The sequence below is a fragment of the Lutra lutra genome, chromosome 2, assembly GCF_902655055.1.
Source record: "Lutra lutra chromosome 2, mLutLut1.2, whole genome shotgun sequence".
In the NCBI taxonomy this organism is placed as follows: domain Eukaryota; kingdom Metazoa; phylum Chordata; class Mammalia; order Carnivora; family Mustelidae; genus Lutra; species Lutra lutra.
Window position 1 is genome coordinate 67,197,837 of NC_062279.1, and position 25,888 is coordinate 67,223,724.

General features: G+C 36.8%; 2 protein-coding genes across 6 annotated transcripts in view; both read right to left on the reverse strand.

The window, feature by feature from the left end:
* The window catches only part of LRBA (LPS responsive beige-like anchor protein), a 755,230-nt gene that overhangs the window by 706,747 nt on the left and 22,595 nt on the right, over positions 1-25,888 (reverse strand). The window lies entirely within an intron of this gene.
* LOC125093034 (14-3-3 protein theta-like) lies at positions 3,558-4,906 on the reverse strand. The gene has a single exon (XM_047717624.1). It carries the CDS (start codon positions 4,857-4,859, stop codon positions 4,122-4,124), a length of 738 nt encoding a protein of 245 aa, XP_047573580.1. The 5' UTR covers positions 4,860-4,906; the 3' UTR covers positions 3,558-4,121.

Consider the following 25,888-nt stretch of genomic DNA (forward strand, 5'->3'; position numbering starts at 1 on the left):
TTCTACAAAGAAGACATCCAACTGGCCAACAGACACATGAAAGTGTTTGACATCACTCAGCATCAGGGAAATACAAATAAAAACCACAAGTGAGATACTACCTCACATCAGTCAGAATGGCTATAATTAACAAGTCAGGAAACAGCAAGTGTTGGTGAGGATGCAGAGAAAGGGGAACCCTCCTACACTGTTGGTGGGAATGCAAGCTGGTGCAGTCACTCTGGACAACAGTATGGAGGTTCCTCAAAAAGTTGAAAACAGAGCTACCCTATGACCAAGCAATTGCACTATTGGGTATTTACCCCGAAGATACAAATGTAGTGATCCAAAAGGGCACATGCACCCGAATGTTTATGGTAGCAATGTCCACAACAGCCAAACTATGGAAAGAGCCTAGATGTACATCAACAGATGAATGGATAAAGAAGATGTGGTTTATATATGTATACACACACACACACACACACACACACACACAAAATGGAATATTATGCAGCCAACAAAAAACAAACCAAATCCTGCCATTTGTAATGATGTGTATGGAACTAGAGGCTATTATGCTAAGTGAAATAAGTCAATCAGAGAAAGACAATTATCATATGATTTCACTGACATGAGGAATTTGAGAAACAAGACAGGATCATAGGGGAAGGGAGGGGGAAAGATGAAACCAGTGAAGCAAACAAACCATAAGAGACTCTTAATCTCAGGAAACAAACGGAGGGTTGCTAAAGGGGAGGTGGGTGGGAGGGATGGGGTGGCTGAGTGATGGACATTGGGGAAGGTATGTGCTATGATGAGTGCTCTGAATTGTGTAAGACTGATGAATCACAGACCCGTACCCCTGAAACAAATAATACATTATATGTTAATAAAAAAAAGAAAATTATGAACGAAAGAGGAAACATTATAACTGATACCAAGGAAATACAAAGGATCATAAGACACTATATATAGTGAATAACTATATGCCAACAAATTAGATAACCCAGAAGAAAAGGATACATTACTAGAAACATACCACTTAGCAAGATTGAATCATGAGAAATAGAAAATGTGAACAGACCAATAATGAGTAAGGAGATAGAATTAGTAATTAAAAAGCTCCAAGCAAAGAAAAACCTAGAACCAGATGGTTTCACTGGTGAATGCTACCAAACAACTAAAGAATGAACGCTGATCCTTCTCAAAGTCTTCCAAAAAATTGAAGAGTAGGACACTCTCAAAATGTCTAAGGAACTCATACAACTCAATTGCAAAAAACAAAACAACAACAACAAAAAAAAACAAAAAACAAAAAACCACACACACACACACACCGCAGTCTGATTTAAAAATGGGCAAAAAGGACCTCAGTAGACATTTTTCCAAAGAACACCTACAGAAGCCCAATAGGTAAATGTAAAGGTGCTCAACATCATTAATCATCAGGAAAATGCAAATCAAAACCACACTGAGTTATCACCTCACACTTGATAGAAATCTTACTGTTGAAAACACAAGAGATAACAAGTGCTGGCAAGGATACGAAGAAAGGAGAACCTTTATATATTGCTGATGGGAATGTACATCCGTACAGCCAGAATGGGAAATAGTATGAAAGGTCCTCATTACACATGATTTTGCAAGTCCACTTCTGGGTATTTTTCTGAAGGAAATTGAATCACTATCCCAAAGAGTTATCTGCCCCCCGCTCCACTACCCACAACCATAGCAGTATTCACAATAGCTAAGGCACAGAAACAATCTAAGTGTCAACTGACAGATGAATGGATAAAATGTATATATATGCAATGGATTATTTTTCAGCCTTAATAAAGAAGGAAATCCTGTCACGTGTGACAACATGGATGAAACCGGAGGGCATTGGAATAAGTGAAATGTCACACAGGCAAAGGCAAATACTATATGATGACATCATGAAATTCTTTTAAAAAATGAACTCATAGAGACAAAAAGTAAACTGGTAGTTGCCGAGGGTTGTCGGGTGGGGGAAATGGGGAATGTTGGTCAAAGAATACAAACTTCCAGTGATAAGGTGAATAAGGTGAATAAAATGGGTGACTATAGTTAAATAAATAAATATATAAACTGTGACTTCAAAATTCATTTTAACTCATTTTAAAAAAAGGATGTGAATTGCGTTCCTGTTTTTCAAGGTATAACCTTTCAACACCCTTTTCAGCAACAAAGTGAGAAAATAATGTAAATATTTCCAAACACTTCCATTTTTACAGAATAAATTTCATTCAAAAAGAAGTTCTTGGGGTGCCTAGCTGGCTCAGTAACTCTTGATCTCGCAAACATGAGTTTAAATCCCATGTTGGGAGTAGAGCTTACTTTAAAAATTTTTTTTATTTTCTTTTTAAAGAATTCTTTGTCACTCAAAGTTGAATTGCTAGTTTAAAACATTAAATGACAGATTGTGTTTATATTTACAAAAATACCACTGAAAGTTACATTAATTAAGAAAATTTATCTATAATAGAAAAATGCCTATCTCATCTTTAAATTTAAGGTTTAAAAACTCCATCATCCTACAACAAATTCAAACTTCTGAGTATTAAAAGATTTTTATAATCACTTCTCATCACAAAATTCTGCTAAAAGGCTACCATTTAAAATCTTTAAATCCACTTATTTGGGCACAAGTAAACACATAACAATAAACTGAAAGGAAATACTTATGTGAGGTTTCATACCACCCCTCCAGGCTTCCTCAAGATGCCACACAAGCTATAAATCTCATCTGATCCAATGCAGGGCACCACTGTAAAGCTAAATATTTTTATAATTTTTTATTATTTTATTACTCATTAAGAGATAAATATAAATTCTAATACATCTTTCATGTACATTAATGAATCATCTTTAGCATATCCCTTTGAAGACTATTGTTACCTTATTAGAAAATGATTGTTTCTATGTTTGAAGTTACATTTTTTAAAAAAAAGACGTTACAATCCAAGTTTTACCAAGTCTTAGCCTTCCAGAGGAAAATTAAACAGATGGCTTGGATACCTTTCCCAACTAAGGCTAAATATGTGAATTTTATCTAAAAGTAGGATGAAATTTACATGAACTTTTTCTGGATAATTAATATTGTGCACCACTTACTGACAGGTTCTCATTTAATGTTAACAACACTGAAAAGTAGATAGTAATATTTATTTTCTTAAATCAACTTGCATTTGCTTCATTTCTAGTAACAGAATAACACTTTTTTTTTTTAAGATTTTTATTTATTCATTTGACAAAGATCACAAGTAGGCATAGAGGCAGGCAGAGAGACCAAGTGGGGGGAAGCAGGTTTTCCGCTGAGCAGGGAGCCCTATATGGGGCTCGATCCCAGGACCCCAAAATCATGACCCGAGCCGAAGGCAGAGGCTTTAACCCACTGAGCCACCCAGGTACCCCTAACACTGACTTTTTTTTTTTTTTTTTGGAGGTGTAAGTGAATTTTTATTGGGAAGGGAACTTGTCAACTTAAACAGCAGCAAATGAAGAATGAATAAGGAAACTTCCTGTTGTCACAGATACACAGGACCTCCGTCATATATGATACAGGAGGCATTTTAATTTGTGACCCCCAGCGCAGAAATGCCAAATGCTTTTCCATTCAATCGAATACTTCTGGATTCCTACCAAAAAGGAATACATTAAGAGCATGGAAAAGTTGCTTACGGAAAGGAAACCCCTGAAGAGGGAGGGAGGGAATGTAGAAATTAGGAAGTTATGCAGAACACTCTGTAAATTGTAATGACTACATTTTCATATCTTCACAGTAATACAAAACACAGTCACTTGCAGAAGTGGTTCAGATTACTTCAATACCAGATACATTTTTAGTCCTCTAGAGAAGTGTTTGGAAGTTACTTGTGTTTATAGGAAATGAAGCTATTAATACTTTTCTACAGCAGTAACTGCACACCAGGAAGGCCAAGACAAACACAAAATCAAGGAATGGAGTTTTTCCCAAAGCTGCGGTGTGAAAAGACTATAAACAGTTGATTCCATACACATGAGTGGGTTCTTTGCTATAGGAAATCCAAATGGAATAAGGAATGGAGATGAGTAAAAAGGTTTCTTGAGGAGACGAAGGATGACCACCCTGTAAGCATTTAGTTTTCTGCCCCTTCTGCCGCATCACATTCTTCTCCTGCACTGTCTGATGTCCATAATGTTAGGTTGTCTCTAAGCAACTGCATGATGAGGGTGCTGTCTTTGTAGGAATCTTCATTCAGTGTGTCAAGTTCTGCGATGGCCTCATCAAAAGCCGTTTTAGCCAGGGTGCAGGCAAGCTCTGGGTTATTAAGGATCTCATAGTAAAACACAGAGAAGTTAAGAGCCAGCCCCAGGCGGATCGGGTGCGTGGGCTGCATCTCTTTCTTGCTTATGTCAAAAGCCTCTTGGTAAGCTCCTTGGGAATTATCTATCGTTTGCTTTCGATCATCACCACATGCAACTTCAGCAAGGTACCAGAAGTAATCTCCCTTCATTTTCAGATAGAAGACCTTACTCTCTGGATTAGTTGCATTGGCTATTAAATACTTATCCAACAATTCCAGCACCGTGGTGCAGATGGACCTCAGCTCGGACTCCACTTTCTCCCGATAGTCCTTAATCAGCTGCAACTTCTTGTCCGAGGTGTCGGTTTTCTGCTCGATGCTCGAGATGACCCTCCAGGCGGACCTGCGGCCGCCGACCACGTTCTTGTAGGCCACCGAGAGCAGGTTGCGCTCCTCGTTGGACAGCTCGGCGCCCTGCTCGGTCACGGCCTTCATGCAGGTGGCCATGTCGTCGTAGCGCTCGGCCTGTTCGGCCAGCTTCGCCTTCTGGATCAGCTCCATCTTCTCCATGGGGACGCGGAGAGGAGAGCGAGGGCGAGCACCGAGCCGGATCAGGAGGAGGCGTGCGGACGGCCTTCACGTCTCCGCGGCCGCGGCGCGAGTCCAACACTGACTTTTATAAGAGTTTTTTTGTCCGCCCCCATGCTTCGAAGTCAGCATTACAGTAAACACTTTTCTTCTTTCAAAAAAAGCCATAAATATAATATTTTCTTGATGGCACAGATTCACTCACTAGTCATATCACTACTATTCTTTAGAGAATCAAACACTAGTTCTTTTATTCTGTCCTCTATATTGTTAACATTCTCAGCTGTCACTTCTGCTACCATTACACCAGCCAGAAACAAATAGCTGAAAGCACCCTCAAGATCTTTCTCGTGTATTATTTCAAATGTGCTAAGAGAGACAGACAAATTTAAAAATTAAGTGTTAAATATTAGTCAATAATAGAGATGGAAAGTACAGTGATGGCTGTCAGGGGCTAAAGGGAAGTCAGAGGCATGGGGAGTGATTGTTAATGGGTTCGGGATCTCTTTCTGGGGTGACTAAAACATTCTCAAATTAGATAGCAGTGCTGATTACACAACCTTGTGAATACACTAACAGTCATTGAGATGTAAGCTTCAAGTTTTGAGGTATGTAAGTTTTATCTCAATAAAAACAACAGAAATTTAAAATACTGAGTCAGTAAAGCCACTTCTTTTTTAATGAACTATTTGAATACAGCCCTATGTTAGTATTCAAATGCTCTCACTTTCTAGTTGGGAGCAGGTAAAGTTATACAGTGGCTAGATCTGAAACACTCCAGAGAAGGGGTTGTTAGAGAGAACAGTGGCTGGACAGCTCTCTCTTCCACAGTTTCAGAGCCTTTCTATGTGATCTCCCTCACAATCAGTAGTCTTAAACATCTGAACTTGAAATGCAGCTCAGGGTTCCAGGGACAAGCATTTTGCCTAGCCTCAAAAGTCACATCATGTCACTTCTGCCACACTCTTTGAAAGCCACAAAAACTCTTTTGATTTCAAGAAGAGAGGACATCACCCATTCACACTGTAAGAAGAACATGAAATGAAAGTTACTGTTGCAATCATCTTTGGAAAATACGGACTCAGGGCTAATTTTCAGTAAGCCACAGTTGCCCAAAGTCTGTCTTCTGCATCAGTGGTATATCAATAATATAGTATATACTACATTTTCAATGTAGTATATAATTTAAACACATACACTCAAACTAAAATTTAAGAAGATGGATTTTTAAATCTAGACAGAAGCTGTTATTTCCTTCCTTCAGTCACTTTAGGAATCATTCCTATCAGTGATGAAATTTCAATTCCTACAAAAGGAAATTTCAATCAAATGAACCATGGTTTTTTTGTTTGCTCGTTTGTTTGTTTTAAAGATTTTATTTATTTGTTTGACAGACAGAGATCACAAATAGGCAGAGAGAGGAAGGGAAGCAGGTTCCGCACCGAGCAGAGAGCCCGACGCAGGGCTTAATCCCAGGACCCCGGGATCACAACCTGAGCCGAAGGCAGAGGCCCCAACCCACTAAGCCACCCAGGTACCCCTGAACCGTGGTTTTTTAAGACAAAGCTGTTAAATAAAAATACTGACAAGGAAACATAAAACCAGATACTGTATTTAATCAATTTTAAGGCTATTTAAATTTTCGTATTTTGGTATCTCTGAAAAGAGTGCATTTTACATACAGTGGTATCTTTGTTAACCAGGCAGTACTCCTGTAGAAATCTGGCTGTTATTTCTAGTGGTAAGACTGGACAATGCAGCCATTCTTGTCAAAAACCACTTAAGTATCATTTGAGAAAGGATTGAGTCCTAGTTATTTGTCTTAAAAAGCATCCATTTAGTAGCTTCTGATAAAATCAAGAGAGCACCAGCATCAAAATTTGCAAAATAGGTGACAGTGGCTTGCAAAAAAAAAAAAAAAAAAAAAAATCTCTTTTAAGAATGAAGCACTCTTAACTCTTAATCTCACAAAACAAATGGAGGGTTGCCGGGGGCGGGGGGGGGGGGGGGGCGTGGGGGTGGGGAGAGGGTGGTTGGGTTATGGACACTGGGGAGGGTACGTGCTATGGTGAGTGCTGTGAAGTGTGTAAACCTGGCGACTCACAGACCTGTACCCCTGGGTCAAATAATACATTGTATGTTAATAAAAAAAATAAAAATAAAAAATAAAATAAAATAAAGAAGAATGAAGCACTCTTGCGGCACTTGGGTGGCTCAATGGGTCAAGCCTCTGCCATCAGCTCAGGTCATGATCTCAGGGTCCTGGGATGGAGCCCTGCATCCAGCTCTCTGCTTAGCAGGGAGCCTGCTTCCCCTTTCTCTTTGCCTATCTCTCTGCCTATTTGTGATCTCTCTCTCTCTGTCAAATAAATAAAATCTTTTTTTTTAAAGATTTTTTTTATTTATTAATTTATTTGACACAGAGAGAGAGATCACAAGGCAGAGAGGCAGGCAGAGAGAAAGGGGGAAGCAGGCTCCCCGCTGAGCAGAGAGCCCGATGCGGGACTCGATCCCAGGACCCTGAGATCATGACCTGAGCCGAAGGCAGCGGCTTAACCCACTCAGCCACCCAGGCACCCCAAATAAATAAAATCTTAAAAAAAAAAAAAAAGAATGAAGCCCTCTTTTAAGAATGCTACATTAAAAAAAAAAAGAATGCTATGTCACCAACATTTTTGATGGTCCAGAGGATATTGGTAGGTAGATACATACATACATACATATATCTAGATAGATAGATTTTTTTTTAAGAACTCTGAATCAAAAAGTAATTTGGAATATTTGGACTCTGAATATCAAATAGTTTTATATATCTCTTAATAATTTATTTACCTTATACTTGTCTTTATATGTGTGCAAAGAAATGACATATGGTAAAAAAAAATTTCATGTCCAAATAAGGGTGTTTTCAGTAAATACAAAATAAAATATCTTACCGATAAAACAACCAATCACAAGTTATAATGGGTGAGAAAACCCCATTTACAATAGCAACATAAAGGAGAAAAATAATTAAGAATAAATTTAACAAGGGGTACCTCAGTGGCTCAGTTGGTTAAGCATCTGACTTTGGCTCAGGTCGTGATCTTGGGATCCTGGGATCAACCCATGTATTGGGCTCTAGGCTCAACTCAGAATTTGCTTGTCCCTCCCCCTCTGCTTCTACCCCACTCTCTCTCTCTCTCTAAAATAAATAAAAAAGATCTTAAAAAAAAATAAACCTAACAAAAAAATCTATACAAAGAAAATAATAAACTTTCCTGAAAGGAACGAAAGTAGACTTGAAAAAATGGAAAGATGTCCCATGCTTGAAGTTAAAATGCCCCAATATAATTAAGGTACCAGTTCTACCTATGATATTGAATAAATGCAATGTGTTCCAATAAAAACACCAATGAGCTTTATACTGGAATTGGACAAGTTGATACTAATGTTAATAGAGAAAAATAAATTCACAAGATTCAGCTAGGAAAACACTAAAAAGAGCTATGAAGATGAACTAACTCTACCAGGTATTAAAACATCCTACAAAACCTCTAAAATTGAAACAGTATAGTAATGAAGCATGAATAGACAAACAGAACCAAAAAGTTCAGAAACAGACCAATATAAAAAGTCAAGTATATGAAAAAAGCGGTCACCCAAATCATTTGAGTCAAGTTGGGTTTTAATTCTAGGACAAATAAACAGCCATTTGGAAAAATGATAAAATTTAAGATAAAAATACAATAGAAAAATGGATCAGAAATCTCCAAGTAAAAAATGAAACTTACAATTAATAGAAAATATAGGCAAATTTCTATATAAGCTGAATTTAGGGAAAGCCTTTCTAATTAAGATTAAAAATCCAACCATGAAAGAGGAAAAGTTTATTAAGTTTAACTATATAAAATAAAATGTTTTTCTTGGCAAAATACCATAAACAAAGCTAAAAGACAAACAGCAAACTAAGAGAAAGTATTTGCAAAGTATATCTAAGGTAGAAGGCTAGTATCCCTCATATGCAAAAATATTTTTTAATTGAAGGAAAAAAGACCAAGAATACTATTTAAAAAATGGATGAAAGACAATTTACACAATTTATACAATTTACAAAGCAATATAAAAACAATCTTTAAGCAACTGAAAAGATATAAAAACTCCCTAATAAGAGAAATACAAATTTAAAACTATACTGACATGCGATTTCTCACCCATCAGATTAGCAAAAACATCTGAAGCTTGACAATTTATACACTGTAAGAGAGGCACATTCACATATTGCTAGTGAGAATGCAAAATGGTCCAAACCACAGTAAGATAAATATTTTCTACTATCTAACAAAATAACAAAAGCATTTACTTTTACCCAGCTATTCCACTTCTAAGAATATATCCTGAGGATATACCTCTACCATACAAAAATTGATTTGAACAAATCAAAGGTTATTTATCACACCATTACTTGGAAATACTGGAAACCACCTAAATGCCCAATTACAGGAGATTATTTGAATAAACAATGACATATTCACACAAAAGAAAACCATGCAGCTATGAAAAACGATGATGAAGATCTCTAAAGAATAATACAGAGTGATTTCCATGAGAAACTGTTAAGCAAAAATAGTAAAGTTCAAAAAAATTTATACTGGGTGCCAAGACTATTCAAAAGGGAAAGGACAGTCTCTCAATAAATGGTTCTGAGAAAACTGAATATTCACAAGCAAAAGAATGACCTTACACCCTTACCTTACGCCATACACAAAAATTAATTCAAAATGGACCAAAGATCTAAATGTCAGATCTAAAGCTGTAATGAACTTAAAACAGGACAAAGGCTTCACAACACTGGATCTGGCAAAGATTTCCTGGATATGACAATAAAAGCACATGAAATACAAGGGAAAAAAAAAAAACACAAACTGGACTTCATGAAAATTTTAAAACTTTGCGCATCAAAAGACATTATCAGGGTGCCTGGGTGGCTTGTCAGTCAAGCATCTCACTCTTGATTTCGGCTCACAATCTCAGGACTGTGAGTTGGAGCCCTGGGCATGGAGCCTGTTTAAGATCCTTTCTCCCCCTCTTTCTCTCCCTCTACCCTTCCCCGTCTCTAAAAAAAAGTCTATTTAAAAAGACACTAACTAGGGGTGCCTAGGTGGCTCAGTGGGTTAAAGCCTCTGCCTTCAGCTCAGGTCATGATCCCAGGGTCCTGGGATCGAAACCCACATTGGGCTCTCTGCTCAGCAGGGAGCCTGCTTCCCTTCCTCTCTCTCTCTCTGCCTACTTGTAATCTCTGTCAAATAAATAAATAAAATCTTTAAAAAAAAAAAAAAGACACTAACTATAGATTAAAACGGAAACCCACAGAATAAGAGAAAATACTTGCAAGTCACATATCTGGTAAGGGATTAATAGCTAGAATCTATATAGAACTTGTAAAACTCTACAACAAACAACCCAATTCAAAAATGGGCAAAGGACTCGAATAAACATTTCTCCAAAGAATATACAAATGGTCAATAATCACATAAAAAGAAGCCCAACATCAAAAAAGCATATTAAGCTATGTAACTCAATATCATCAAATCCATCTATGAAAAAACCAGAGCAAATATCATTCTCAATGGAGAAAAACTGAGAGCTTCTCCCCTAAGGTCAGGAATACGGCAGGGATGTCCACTATCACCCCTGCTATTCAACATAGTACTAGAAGTCTTAGCCTCAGCCATAAGACAACAAAAAGAAATAAAAGGCATCCAAATTAGCAACAAAAGAGTCAAACTCTCACTCTTTGCAGATGATATGATACTTTATGTGGAAAACCCAAAAGACCCCACTCCAAATCTGCTAGAACTTGTACAAGAATTCAGTAAAGTTTCAGGATATAAAATCAGTGCACAGAAATCAGTTGCACTTCTATACACCTACAAAGAGACAGAAGAAAGAGAAATTAAGGAGTCAATCCCATTTACAACTGCACCCAAAACCATAAGATACCTAGGAATAAACCTAACCAAAGAGGCAAAGAATCTGTGCTCAGAAAACCGTAAAGTATTCATGAAAGAATTTGAGGAAGACACAAAGAAATGAAAAAATGTTCCATGCTCATGGATTGGAAGAACAAATACTGTGAAAATGTCTATACTACCTAAAGCAATCTACACGTTTAATGCAATCCCTATCAAAATACCATCAGCTTTTTTCAAAGAAATGGAACAAATACGGAACCAGAAAAGACCCCGAATAGCCAGAGGAATGTTGAAAAAGCAAGCCAAAGTTGTTGGCATCACAATTCCAGACCTCAAGCTCTATTACAAAGCTGTAATCATCAAGACAGTATGGTACTGGCACAAAAACAGACACATAGATCAATGCAACAGAATAGAGAGCCTAGAAATAGACCCTCAACTCTATGGTTAATCTTCAACAGAGCAGGAAGGAATGTCCAATGGAAAAAGTCTCTTCAACAAATGGTGTTGGGAAAATTAGACAGCCACATGCAGAAAAATGAAACTGGACCATTTCCTTATACCACACACAAAAACAGACTCAAAATGGATGAAGGATCTCAAAGTGAGAAAGGAATCCATCAAAATCATTGAGAAGAACATAGGCAGCAACCTCTTCAACCTCAGCCACAGCAAATTCTTCCTAGAAACATCATCAAAGGCAAAGGAAGCAAGCGCAAAAAATGAACTACTGGGACTTCATCAAGATCAAAAGATTTTGGGGGCGCCGGGTGGCTCAGTTGGTTAAGCGGCTGCCTTCAGCTCAGGTCATGATTCAAAAAAAAAAAAATCAAGCCCCACATCAGGCTCCCTGCACAGCCTGCTTCTCTCTCTCCCTCTCTCCCTGCCACTCTGCTTACTTGTGCTCTCTCTCTAGCTCTCTGTCAAATAAATAAATAAAATATTTTTTAAAAAAAGATCAAAAGCTTTTGTACAGCAAAGGAAACAGTCAACAAAACCAAAAGACAACTGACAGAATGGGAGAAGATTATTTGCAAATGACATATCAGATAAAGGGCTAGTATCCAAAATCTATAAAGAACTTATCAAACTCAACACCCAAAGAACAAATAATCCAATCAAGAAATGAGCAGAGGACATGAACAGACATTTCTGCAAGAGACATCCAGATGGCCAACAGACACGTGAAAAAACGCTCCACGTCACTTGGCATCAGGGAAATACAAATCAAAACCACAATGAGATACCACCTCACACCAGTCAGAATGGCTAAAATTAACAAGTCAGGAAATGACAGATGCTGGCGAGGATGCGGAGAAAGGGGAACCCTCCTACACTGTTGGTGGGAATGCAAGCTGGTACTACCACTCTGGAAAACAGCATGGAGATTCCTCAAAAAGTTGAAAATAGAGCTACCCTACAACCCACTAATCGCACTACTGGGTATTTACCCTAAAGATACAAATGTAGTGATCCAAAGGGGCACATGCATCCAAATGTTTACAGCAACAATGTCCACAATAGCCAAACTATGGAAAGAACCTAGATGTCCATCAACAGATGAATGGATGGATAAAGAAGATGTGGTATATATGCAGCCATCAAAAGAAATGAAATCTTGCCATTTGCAACGACATGGATGGAACTAGAGGGTATTATGCTGAGCGAAATAAGTCAATCAGAGAAAGACAATTATCATATATCTCCCTGATACGAGGAAGTCAAGAAGCAACGTGGGGGGTTTGGCGGTTGGAAAGGAATAAATGAAACAAGATGGGATCGGGAGGGAAACAAACCATAAGAGACTCTTAATCTCACAAAACAAACTGAGGGTTGATGCGGGGAGAGGGGTATGGAGAGGGTGGTTGGATTATGGACACTGGGGAGGGTATGTGCTATGGTGAGTGCTGTGAAGTGTGTAAACCTGGAGATTCACAGACCTGTACCCCTGGGGCTAATAATACATTATATGTTAATAAAAAAATAAAAGTTTAAAAGAAAAAAAAAGAAGCCCAACATCACTTAATCTTTAGGAAAATACAAATCAAAACTACAATGAGCCATCCACTGGGATAATTACTACTGAAAAAGAAATAAAATAAGGGTTGGCAAAGATATGGAGAAATTAGAACCTCTGGGCACTGTTGGGGAGAATGTAAAATGGCACAGCCACTATGGAGACCAGTATGGCAATTTCAAAATATTAAAAACAATTACCACATGATCCAGCAATTCCACTTCTGGGTATATACCCAAAAGGAATGAAACCAAGGTCTCGAAGAGGTATTTGTATGCTCATGTTCACAGCAGCATTATTCACAACAGCCATAATGTAGAAATAATCCAAGTATCTATCAACAGATGAATGGATAAGCAAAATGTGGTATATACATACAATGAATATTTTTCAATTTTAAAAAGGAAGGAAATCCCTCAATATATGACAAACCAGATGAATCCTGAGGACCTTATGTAAGTGAAATAAGCCAGTCACAAGAAAGCAAATTTTGTGTGATTCCAAGTACATGAAATACTTGACACAGAAATCATAGAGACAGAGAGAAGAATGATGGTTGTCAGCAGCTGAGGGAAGAGGGAAATGTGGAGTATTTGCAAATACTGCAAAATCTGGAGTAATTTTGCAAACAGTTGGAAAATTACTGTTTTGTAACTATCATCATAAAGATTTGTTTAGGCAAGAATCATCCACGCATGCTAATTTGAGGGAGAAATTTTGAAGAAGAGCAAGATAATTGCATGGTTTTAAAATGTATCCTCACAAATTGCTTATTAATTTAAGGGTAAAAATAATAGATATACATGGAGAAATAAGACAACACCTTCAGCAAGTTAATAAAAATTATCACCGATGAAGACTAAATGACTATTGTAGGACTACAGACCTGATGCCCTAAAAAAAGAATATCACTACCTAAAATTTTTATCAGAAATTTATCACCTGAATCTAATCATGAGCAATTACCAGAAAATCCCAAAATAAGACAACTCTATTTTTAAAAAATTCAATTTATCAACATTATTTAAAAAAAAAAAAAAAAAAGGCTGCAGAACTATTCCAGATTAAAAAAGACTGAAGACAGGGGCACCTGGGTGGCTCAGTGCGTTAAGCCTATGCCTTAGGCTTAGGTCACGATCGGAGTCCTGGGATCGAGCCCCACACTGGGCTCTCTCCTCAGCAGTGAGCCTGCTTCCACCCTCTCCTTCTGCCTGCCTCTCTGCCTATTTTTCATCTCTGTCTGTCAAATAAATAAATAAAATCTTAAAAAAAAAAAGACTGAAAACAGACAAGTAAATTCATTACCTGACCCTACAATGGATCCTGATGGAAAGGGAGGAAAAAATATATAGGATTTCATTAGGTCAAATGACAAAAATGAAGTATGAGTGGTATATTAAAAATACTACAATAGAGTTAAATTTGTTGAATAACTGAATTTGGTAACTGTTATTAGGTTATGTAAGAGATAACGCTTTCCCTGGGAAATAAACATTATGGTACTCAGCAGTAAACAGCCATCATATGTTCAACTCTCAAATATCAGAAATGCATAGATATATAGAAAGAGAATAACAAAAACTAATGGGATATATTGTTAGTAACAAATTAATCTAGAAAAAGGGATATGCAGATTTTTGCAACTTTTATTACTAACAAAAATTTGTTCAAATTTAAGTGATAATAAAGCACTGTTTCATAGTTTAATAAATAATGTTTTCTCTCCCTTGGTGACATATAAGGATGCACTTTACAACTAATAGTTTCTTAGAGTCACTGAAACATAATAGACAAGCCAAAAAAAAAAGCAATTAAAAAAAAGAAACTTTATTAACTCCTTCAACTAATAAGCTTTTAGGGAAAAAGATAAGACCCAGCATGTACACTAAATTAAGACTATTTAGAAGTACAAGAGACTTGGTGTTATCAATCTGGTCTTCAAGCAATTTAAGCATTAAGTATTATCTACCCCTTAAGTTTCGTTCTACCAAATATATGTTTAATTATAATTGTACAAGAACCTATATACTGAGTAAATCAACATATAGCTGTTTAAAATATGTAATATATTTTAAATGGGCTTTAGAGGTTCAAAAAGGGAAGCCTGGGTGGCTCAGTCAGTCAAACGCCTGCCCTCCACTAAGGTCAGATCCCAGGACCCTGGGAACAAGACACTCCTCCAGCTCAGGGAGCCTGCTTTTTTCCTTTCCCTTTCGTTTTGCCCCTCTCCCAGCTCTGCTCTTGCTCCTCTTGCATCCACTCGTGCTCTCTCTCACTCTCTCTCTCTAATAAATGTTAAAAAAAAGTTTTTTTTTAAATAAAGGTTCAAAGAAATACCCCTTGAAAACTATGTTTACAAGAAACTGAAACTTGTTACACTGGTTAACAGGTAACCATTCAAAACTAAATGCTGATAAAGGATAAACTCAAAACAGTAATCCAGGATTAAAATATAGTAAGCAGTAAAAACATAATTCAACCATCAGAGAAATAAATCCCTGTAAAAATTAAATGCTAGTATTACCAGAGTTTTTTGCATTCATCTGTATGGTATAGTATATTTTGGGGGAGAGCCATGGAATTAAAAATACAGGTTTCTTTTACAATATGCATGATTTTTATTACCACATTTCTACTTCTGGAAGGAGCTAAAGAAAAATCACTAAGATGAGTCAAATAAATGACCACAGAGGACAGACAGTGAACAACGAAGCCACAGAATGTAGGACAATGCTTATCAGTTTAACCAAGTGAGCTGGGAGACTATGGATATAATGGAACATATTTAGGCAATTCACTGAGCTAGGAAAACAATCTGAAAATCCACATTGTTACCTATGCATTTACACAAATGACAGCTGCAGAACTGGAAAGTGGGAGAAAAAGAACTATGTACTAAATAACTTCCTAAGAATTATCCAGTCTGATGATTTTTCCACTTTCTTTAAAACTTTCCATTCCAGGGACGCCTGGGTGGCTCAGCTGGTTAAGCAGCTGCCTTCGGCTCAGGTCGTGATCCCAGCCTCCTGGGATCGAGTCCCACATCGGGCTCCTTGCTCAGCAGGGAGCCTGCTTCTCCCTCTGCCTCTGCCTGCCACTCTATCTGCCTCTGCTCACTCTCTCTGTCAAATAAATAAATAAAATCTTTAAAAAAAAAAAAACTTTCCATTCCAAATTGCAGCTACCAAATGTGAATTCAGTGAACATTCTTTTTTAATTTCTTGTTTAATGCATTTATGTTGCACTATCAAACACACAAAGAGAAGTAAAATCAAATTGTCACATACAGTACATACAAAACATTGCACACATATAGTATAGGTCAAAAGCTGAAATCTACAGTAATGTAAAAATATTCTTCTCTGCTTTGTACTTTTGTTAGTATAAAAAGTAATTATTTGTACCCCTGGGGCAAATAATACATTATATGTTAATTTTTTAAATGAAAAAAAAGTAATTATTAAAAAATGAGACAAAGTAAAAAGGTTGTTGACAGGGACTGTGGATAAGGGAAGAATGTGGAGTTATTATTTAATGGGTATAGAGATTCACTTTTGCAAGATGAAAAAAGTTCTTGAGATGGATGGTGGTAATGGGTGTACAACAATATAAATGTACTTAATACCACTGAACTATATATATAGTTTAAAATGGTTAAGACACTAAATTTTATGTTATATATATTTTACCACAATAAAAAAAATTGAGGGAGAGTAGTTGATAACCCAACATCAAGAGGTAATAGAAATCAGATTAAAGAACTGAAAACCTAACAATTTCCAAATATTCAGCAAAAATTATACTACCTAATCAGTAGCTCTCAAGAGCATCATTAGGTTATCAAAAGGGTCTAACAAATATTCAAGCTAATAAGTGAGTTCTTTCAAATACAGTTCAATTTTTTTGTTTTTATATCCAGTGTTCAATGCAGTGGGATTAGGTGCCTGCTGGGCACTAAGGAGACAGCAATGGAGGGAGTAAGAGTTAGGTATCTACTCTGCCAAGGAAGGAAAGAGCTAGCCACCTTTGGTGATGAACTCTATGTTGAGCTTAGGCTACCAGGCTGGCTTGGAATCAAGCCGTCATAGCTGACACTGGGCAAGGAGAACAACAGAGAATGAAGGAGAATGAAGGAGGCCAAGGAGTGAAGCCTTGACCTAGGACACCTCATCCCCAAATGTTTGGTTGAAGCACCTGTTCCTAAGGGGCTGCTGGCACACAATCCTTTACCTCTGCTCAATTCTACACAGAAAGATATTTCTTAGGGTTATATTTCATACCAATTTTGGAAAGTTGGGGACTCCTAAAACAAGTATTTCATGCAAAGAATGCCTTTAAAATCTTTTGAGAAACATCAGTATACTTTGCCCCAAAAGATGGAATAAGTTAATTATGATTCTAGAGGTGGAATTAAAAAAATCAGTAAGGAAGAGGTAGTATAGTAGTGAGTCTCTAAGATGGTTCCCAATAATCCTCACTCCCTGGTATTCATGCCCTTGTATATTCTTCAGAATTCTTACAAACTACTTGTGGGAACAAAAAATGGTACAACCAATTTGAAAACAGACTCTTAAAATGTTAAACACATACCTACCCTATAATCCAGCCATCCCACTCCTAGGTATTTATATAAGAAAAATGAAACTTTGTGTCCACAGATTCATATACAAATGTTCACTGCAGCTTTATTTGTAAGGGCCAAAAAAATGGAAACAATCTGGTAAAAAAAGTATGATATAGGGGCGCCTGGGTGGCTCAGTGGGTTAAGGCCTCTGCCTTTGGCTCAGGTCATGATCCCAGGGTTCTGGGATCGAGCCCCGCATCGGGCTCTCTGCTGGGCAGGAGCCTGCTTCCCTTCCTCTCTCTCTCTGCCTGCCTCTCTGCCTGCTTGTGATCTCTGTCTGTCAAATAAAAAAAGGTCTTAAAAAAAATTTTAAAAAAAAGAAAAAAAGTATGATATATCCACACAAAAGAATATTACTCAGCAATTTAAAGAACAAAATATTGAAACAAAAATGGATGTATCTCAAAATAATTATGCTAAGTGAAACGAGACCAGAAAAAAAATACTGTGTGATTCTATTTGTACATATAAAGTTTATACAAAACTCTAGAAAATGCAAACTAACCTCATTCTTGTGATATAAAAGTAAACAGGAACTATTTAATTAACAGTAGAACATAGATATTCATTCAAACAAAATACATATTTGACCATCCACTGGTTCTACTTTACTTTTTCCCCTCTAAATTTGCTTGTTTTACTCACTTCTAATTTTCAGGAACAGAAATTTTTGCGTTCTTACTGTCTAATATATCCCCAACACTAAAAATGACAAGCATATGGCTGATGCTCAATAATCACCACTTAAAAAATTCCTCTACTAATCTTACTCCCTTTTCTCTGTCCCAATGTGTGATAGGCCTACCTGCAGTTCTCTCCCTTAATGCTACCCTCAAGCCCTCATTTCTCTCTCTCCCACAAACATTTTTATTTCCTAAACTTTGTCTTTTAGTGATTAATGAAATAATAATAAAGGGACCACTGTTGTTTCTTTTAAGATTTTATTTATTTATTTGTCAGAGAGAAGGAGCACAAGCAGGGGGAGCAGCAGGCAGAGGGAGAAGCAGACTGCTCACTGAGCAGGGAGGCCAATGCAGGACTCAACCCCAGGACCCTGGAATCATGACCTGAGCGGAAGGCAGACACTTTACCGACTGAGCCACCCAAGCATCCCTGTTGTTTCACTTAAAGATACAACCATATGTGAAGAGCCTTATCTTCTAGATAATAAGTAATTAAGGGTAGTGACTTCCTCTAAAACCAGTCACATATTGTATTAGTATATATATTATTATATACATATTTAGTGTCTGTGTGTACAATTCTGTATCTGATTGGTACCAGACCAATCTGACACCAGACTATCGGATACCAAACAAAAATCCAATTTCCATACATTAAGTTGTACAAACTTAATGTAAATTACACTGAGAAATGCTACAACTGGAATCATGTTACCTAATTTGGTAAACATTACCTTATCTACACACATGAATGCATCAAATAATTAAGGGAGGGGAGTAGAAGACCTACAAAAAAGATTATGATACATGTAGCCAATTTAAAACAAGTGAGAATTTGTGGGGAAAAATGGAATTCCACAATCTGGAATCATGCATGCCTCCATATGAATTGTGGCTCTGCTTCTTAGCTGCGTTTTGGGACACATACAATGTGGCTAGTTAGGAAAACAACTAACTAGTTAGCTAGTTAGGAAAACAACAGCAATTTGAAGACTGAAGGCATATAAAGTGCTTAAAACTCTATCTCCCAAGTGTTCAATAAATATTAGCAATTACTGAATTTTATAAATATAAGAATTTATAATTTAAGAAATGAGCTTCATTTAAATAATTTATCAATTACATACCTAGAAGTAAAAATTTTTCAAGCCTGCATTAACTGTTTGTCAAAAACATACACGAGGGCGCCTGGGTGGCTCAGTGGGTTAAGCCGCTGCCTTCGGCTCAGGTCATGATCTCAGGGTCCTGGGATCGAGTCCCGCATCGGGCTCTCTGCTCAGCAAGAAGCCTGCTTCCCTCTCTCTCTCTGCCTGCCTCTCCGTCTACTTGTGATCTCTCTCTGTCAAATAAATAAATAAAAAAAAATCTTTAAAAAAAAAAAAAAAACATACACGAAAAAAATTATAAGACCTAAATATTTCTACCTTAAACTTAAATAGGAGATTATAAAGTAAGATTTTAATTACTCAGTGCATCTAAAATAATGTGAAATGTTAGTATAATTTGAGTACAACTGTACTGTAACAAAAAATCAAGAATTTATATTAGTGTCACCTAAAAATCTAGTTATCCTTTAGTAAGATACACATTTACACCAGTTTTTTGGCAAATCAAATTTATGTTTTCTTATATGAAATCAGGAAGTGATTACTTACTTTTTTGAAAATTACAATTTTGCTAGGATCAATAGTAGTATGTATAAATGGTTTCCCAAAAAAATTACCAAGAAATCTACAACAAAATTCGCATTAACACAAAAGTCTAAACTTAGTCATCATTTAAGAAATATACATACTTCATGAAAATGAAAAATAACTATGTTTGTAACATATGAATAGCTATGTATCTGCATGGGCGTTATCCAAGTTTAGGGACACTTCAAAACCCAAGACCATAAAATCTAAACAGAGCTAAGCAAAGTTAATCAGTGTCAAAACAAGAATCCTCCAGATTTTAACATCAAAGTATATATGTTGAATTACAAAAAGGCATCTTCTCTAGGCTGAGAAATTGCCAAAATGTACCCCATCTAAGAGGAGTAACCGCAAAAAGGCATCTCTTTTTTGTCTTACACCAAGACACAGGTCTGGATTTCAACCATCACTAGCAATCCTTTGGCCAGGGACAACCTGCACAGCTTTACTTGAAATCCCCAAATAAAGAGGGCAGCTCCTGTGGACTAAATATTTGTGTCCCCTCAAAATTCTTATGTTGAAGCCCTAATCCCCAATGTAATGGTATCTGAAAGTGAAGCCTTTGGGAGGTAAGTAGGGTTGGAGTAAATAATGAAGGTAGAGTCCTCATGATGGGATTAATGCCCTTAGAAGAGAAAAACCTCTTTCTCCACCAAGTGGCAGTGTAGAAGAGGGCTACTACATTCTCTACGGAACTTTCAATTTTAAAAAGTGCTTTACCTACATTATCTCATCTGATCCTCACACAATGCTATAGGTCACTCAAACAGGTTTATTATCACTAATTACAAATGAGATTGAGTTTGAGAGTGATAAAGTGTTTAGGACAAGGTCATGTCTAGTTTAGAAGTAGTAGAACTGGGTTTAAAACTGGTACTCTCAAGAAAAAAAAAAAAAAAAACTGGTACTCTCAGAGCACAGCCAGTTGAGCGTCCAGCTTCAGGTCATGATCTCAGGGTCCTGAGGTAGAGTCCCACATCGGGCTTCGCCAGTGTGCAATCAGACTGAGACTCTCTCTGCCCCTGCCCCCTGCACAGGGGCACTCAAACTCTCTCCCTCCAAGATAAATAAATCTTTTAAAAAAGAAAAAAAAAGTTCTTTATCTACTGTATAACTTTTTTTAATAAAATGCACTAATATCAACTATTTGAAGTTCTGTTAACTGGTTGACACAAAAATATTCTATTAAGCAACAGTCCCTAATAATTTCGTGTAGCAATACCACAATAAGCAAACTGCAGGCATGTGGGAATATTCTCCCCAGGACACTCATCCAGATGATGGTTCTTCTTATTCTCATTTTGTTGCTGGATTCTCAAAGAATGGCTGATGGGTAAGAATTTGAGACTAGTTACCACCTCAACACTCAAAATACTTACTTGAAAATAGTATGTAGTCATGCCCATCTCTCCACCAAAAATATTCCTGAAATGTTTTCATTCATTCGTGCATTCATTTAACAAATAATTTACTTAGACTCTATTATGCTATGCTCTTTCCAACCTCTGGAGAAGATATAATGCAAGTCACAAACCTCACTTCCCATACTACTCAATGACATAACTGAAAGGCAGCTTAAACTCTCCTGAACCAAGACAATGTACCACAGAGAACCATACTAGAGCCTGCCAATAAAACTAGCTAATTATATTCAACCTGTTAAAATCCAGCAAGAGGGAAAAATGAACAACATATAAAAATATTTTTACAACCTAAATAATTAATAGGATTTGCTATTATATCTAATATTCCAAACTAAATAGGCAATTTCTCCAAAACTGAATCCGGAAAAAAGAGAAAATTAGAAGAAACCAATTACCAGCAGTAACCGAATCAGTAATCAAAAAACCCCCAACAAACAAAAGTCGAGGATGAGATGTGTTCACAGGTGAATCTGACCAAACATTTAAAGAACAGATAATACCCAGTCTTCTCAAACTAGTCAAAAAAAAAAAAAAAAAAAAATAGAAGAGGAAGGAAAACTTCCAAATTCATTCTATCAAGCCAGTACTACCCTGATACCAAATCAAAAAAAGACACTACAAACACAGGGAACTACAGGTCAACATAGATGTAAAAACCCTCAACAAAATACTAGCAAACTGAATCCAACAATACATTAAATAAAAATAATTCACCAGAGCCAAGTGGAATTTATTCCCAGAATGCAAGGGTGATTCAATATTCACAAATCAATCAACATGATACATCATATTCACAAGATAAAGGATAAAAACTATACGATCATTTCAACAAACACAGAAAAGCATTTGACGAAGTACAACATCCACTCATGATAAAAACCCTCAACAAAGTAGGTTTAGAGGGAACATACCTCAACATATTAACGGCCATATATGAAAAACCCACAACCAACATCATACTCAATAGATAAAAACTGAGAGCTTTTCCCATAGGGTCAGGAACAAGACAAGGATGTCCACACTAACTGCCTTTTTTTTTTTTAAAGACTTATTTATCTGAGAGAGAGTGGGAAAGCAAAGAGAGAGAGAGAGAAATCACAAGAGCGCCAAGAGGGGAGAAGCAGACTCCCCACTGAACAGACGCTCTGATGTGGGGCTCGATCCCAGGACTGTAGGATCATGACCTAAGCCAAAGGCGGACGCTTAATGACTGAGCCACCCAGGCACGCCCCCTCTCACTGGTTTTATTCAACATAGTACTGGATGTCCTACCCACAGCAATCAGACAGCAAAAAGAAATAAAAGGCATCCAAACTGGTAAGGAAGAAGTAAAACTTCCACTATTTGCAGATGACATGATACTATATATAGAAAACCCTAAAGATTCCACCAAAAAATTACCAGAGCTGATTAACAAACTCAGTAAGGTCATGGGATACAAAATCAATGTACAGAAATCTATTGCACTTCTATACACTAATAATCAAGCAACAGAAAGAGAAATTAAGAAAGCATCCCATTTATAATTTGCACCAAAAAAAAAAAAAACGTAGGAATAAACTTAACTAAGAAGGTGAAAAACCTGTACTCCAAGAACTATAAAACACTGATAATGGGGCGCCTGGTTGGCTCAATAGGATGAGCATCCCCTCTTGATTTCCGCTGAGGTCATGATCTTGGGGTCCTGGGAGAGAGCCCTGCATCGGGCTCTGTGCTCAGTGGGGAATCTGCTTGAGGATTCTCTACTTCTCCCTCTGCCATGCCCCCCGCTCACATACCAATATGCACGTATGCTCTGTTTCTGTCTAAAAATGATTTTAAAAACTATAAAACACTGATAAAAGAAATTAAAGATGACACAAAGAAATGAAAAGATATTCCATGCTCATGGAATGGAGGAACAAATGTTGTTAAAATGTCCATACTACCCAAATCAATTTACAGATTTAATGCAATCCCTATCGAAATACCAACAGCATTTTTCACAAAGCTAGAACTAACATAAATTTTGTATGGAACCACAAAAGACCCTGAACAGCCAAAACAATCTGAAAGTATCAAAGCTGAAAGTATCACAATTCCAGATTTCGAGTTATATTACAAAGTTGTAGTAACTGGGGCACCTGGGTGGCTCAGTCATTAAGCGTCTGCCTTTGGCTCAGGTCATGACCCCAGGGTCCTAGGATGGAGCCCCACATCGGGATCCCTGCTGAGGGAAGCCTGCTTCTCCCTCTCCCACTCCCCTTGCTTATGTTCCCTCTCTGTGTCTCTCTCTGTCAAATAAATAAATAAAATCTTAAAAAAAAAAAGCTATAGTAATTAAAATAGTATAGTACTACCACAAAAACAGACACACAGATCAATGGAACATGACAGAAAGCCCAGAAACAAGCTCATGATTATATGGTCAATTATCTTCATCAAAACAGGCAAGAATATGTGACGGGGAAAAGTCTCTTCAACAATGGTGTCAGGAAAACTGAAGAGCAAAAGAATGAAACTGGACCACCTTCCTATACCAAACACAAAAATAAACTCAAAATGGATTATAGAACTAAATGTGAGGCATGAAACCCCAAAAACCCTAGAAGAGTGTACACGCAGTAATTTCTCTGACATCGGCCATGGCAACTTCTTTCTAGGTATGTTCCCTGAGGCAAGGGAAGCAACAGCAAGAATAAACTACTGGGACTGTATCAAAATGAAAAGCTTTTGCACAGCAAAGAAAACAATCAACAAAACTAAAAAACAACTTGCAAAATGGGAGGAGATATTTGCAAACCTGCTAAAGGGTTAGTATCCAAAATACACAAAGAACATAGACAACTCAACACCAAAAAACAAAAATCCAATTAAAAAATGGACATTTCTCCAAAGACGACACATGGGGGGCCGGCCAACAGACACAAGAAGATGCTCAACATCACTCATCATCAGGGAAACAGAAATCAAAACTACAATAAGATACCATCTCACAACTGTCAGAATGGCTAAAATCAAAACCACAAGAAGCAAGTATTGGCAAAGATGTGGAGAAAAAGGCACTGTTGGTGGGAAGGCAAACTGGTATAGCTGCTGTGTATATGAATGTTCATATACATGAATATATGAAGTATGAAGTTCCTCAAAAAATTAAAAATAGAACTACTGTGGGGTGCCTGGCTGGTTCATTCAGAACATGCAGCTCTGCCCCTCCCCCCCCAAAATAAATAAACCATTTTTAAAATGTAAGATAAAAAAAATTAAAAATAAAAAATGTAAGATAAAAGATATCAAGGGAAACATTCCACTTTTCAAATTTACTTCAAAAGTAATTATAAATGCAATGAGAAATGCAAATCTGTTTTGCATCATTATTTTCACTAATAGAAAGCAAAATGCAGCTCTAAAAGAAATTCTGAAATCATGTATGAAAAGGTTAACATAAAAAACACCCATTAACATTTCATATTTAGAAAATACCACCTCCATCAAAATTTGAGTCTACGGCCATACCACCCTGAACGCGCCCGATCTCGTCTGATCTCGGAAAATTTGACTCAAACTCTCAGGACTAAAATTTGTTTTATATACTCACAGCCTCCACACAAATCAATTTTACCAATATTCAGGACAATTTTGGTAAATACACGTGTGTGTACATATGTAGTACATGTGTGTAGCTGGCTAGCAGCATGGCAGAAATGAAATTTCTATAAGATTTGGTATGTCGGAGCTAGGATAAAATTCACAAGTATCTACAGATTGAGAATAATTACAGGTTTTCAAATACATTGTATTTTTGTCTTTTTTTCCCTTGAATACTGTCATTGAATAATTTTACAAGCATCTTCTAACTTGTAGAGCTTTCTAAAAATTGTATTTCTCTAATTTTGTCTTTTGTGTATTAGTGCACTGGTGGGGTTTATTTCCTTCAACTATCCTACTGCCTTCCTTCTTTTTTTCCCTTTCCTTCTTTCTTCCTCCTTTCTACGGCTGTAAATACCAGTTAACTCCTTTGTGATCCCAGGAAAGAAAATTTACCCCTCTGATTCTCAATTTTCTTTTATGTAAAATAGAGTTGATTCTCTCTCATAGAGTCTGTTATATATTAAAACACCAATAGGCACTCAATGCTAGTTCTCTTGGTTTTTCTCCCCACAACCCAGCTTTCTGGTGTTTAAAATCTGACCTAGTGCAATCAATAAAAATAAAAAGATCATGAAATATTCCAAATTTACACACTAAAGCATGAGAGAACTCCTATGTACCTATCAACCAACCAGCTTCAAATATTATCAACATTCTTTCACATGTCATTTTAACTAATAACATATGGCTTCTATACGTTTGTTTTCTTTGACTCTCTACAATTTGTTCTTTGGAATTAAAATACTTTAAGGTTACCAAACTTTAGGAAGTAATTTTGTAGGAACTTAAAGTCTGCTGCCAAAAATTATATGAAATTAAGGAGAGAGTATCCATGATACATTCAATGTCATAGTACTATACTCAAGAACAGGATCCAATGTGTGTTGTACCATTCTTTTTTGAGAGCAGTATCATTTTGCTTATCTCCTAGAATGATTCTGGATTTAAAATGGTGTTACAATCACCATGTACTTATACATGGGGT

Bases quoted from the DNA above. Each gene is read 5' to 3' on its own strand.
- LOC125093034 (XM_047717624.1), bottom strand. From the start codon at position 4,859: ATGGAGAAGATGGAGCTGATCCAGAAGGCGAAGCTGGCCGAACAGGCC.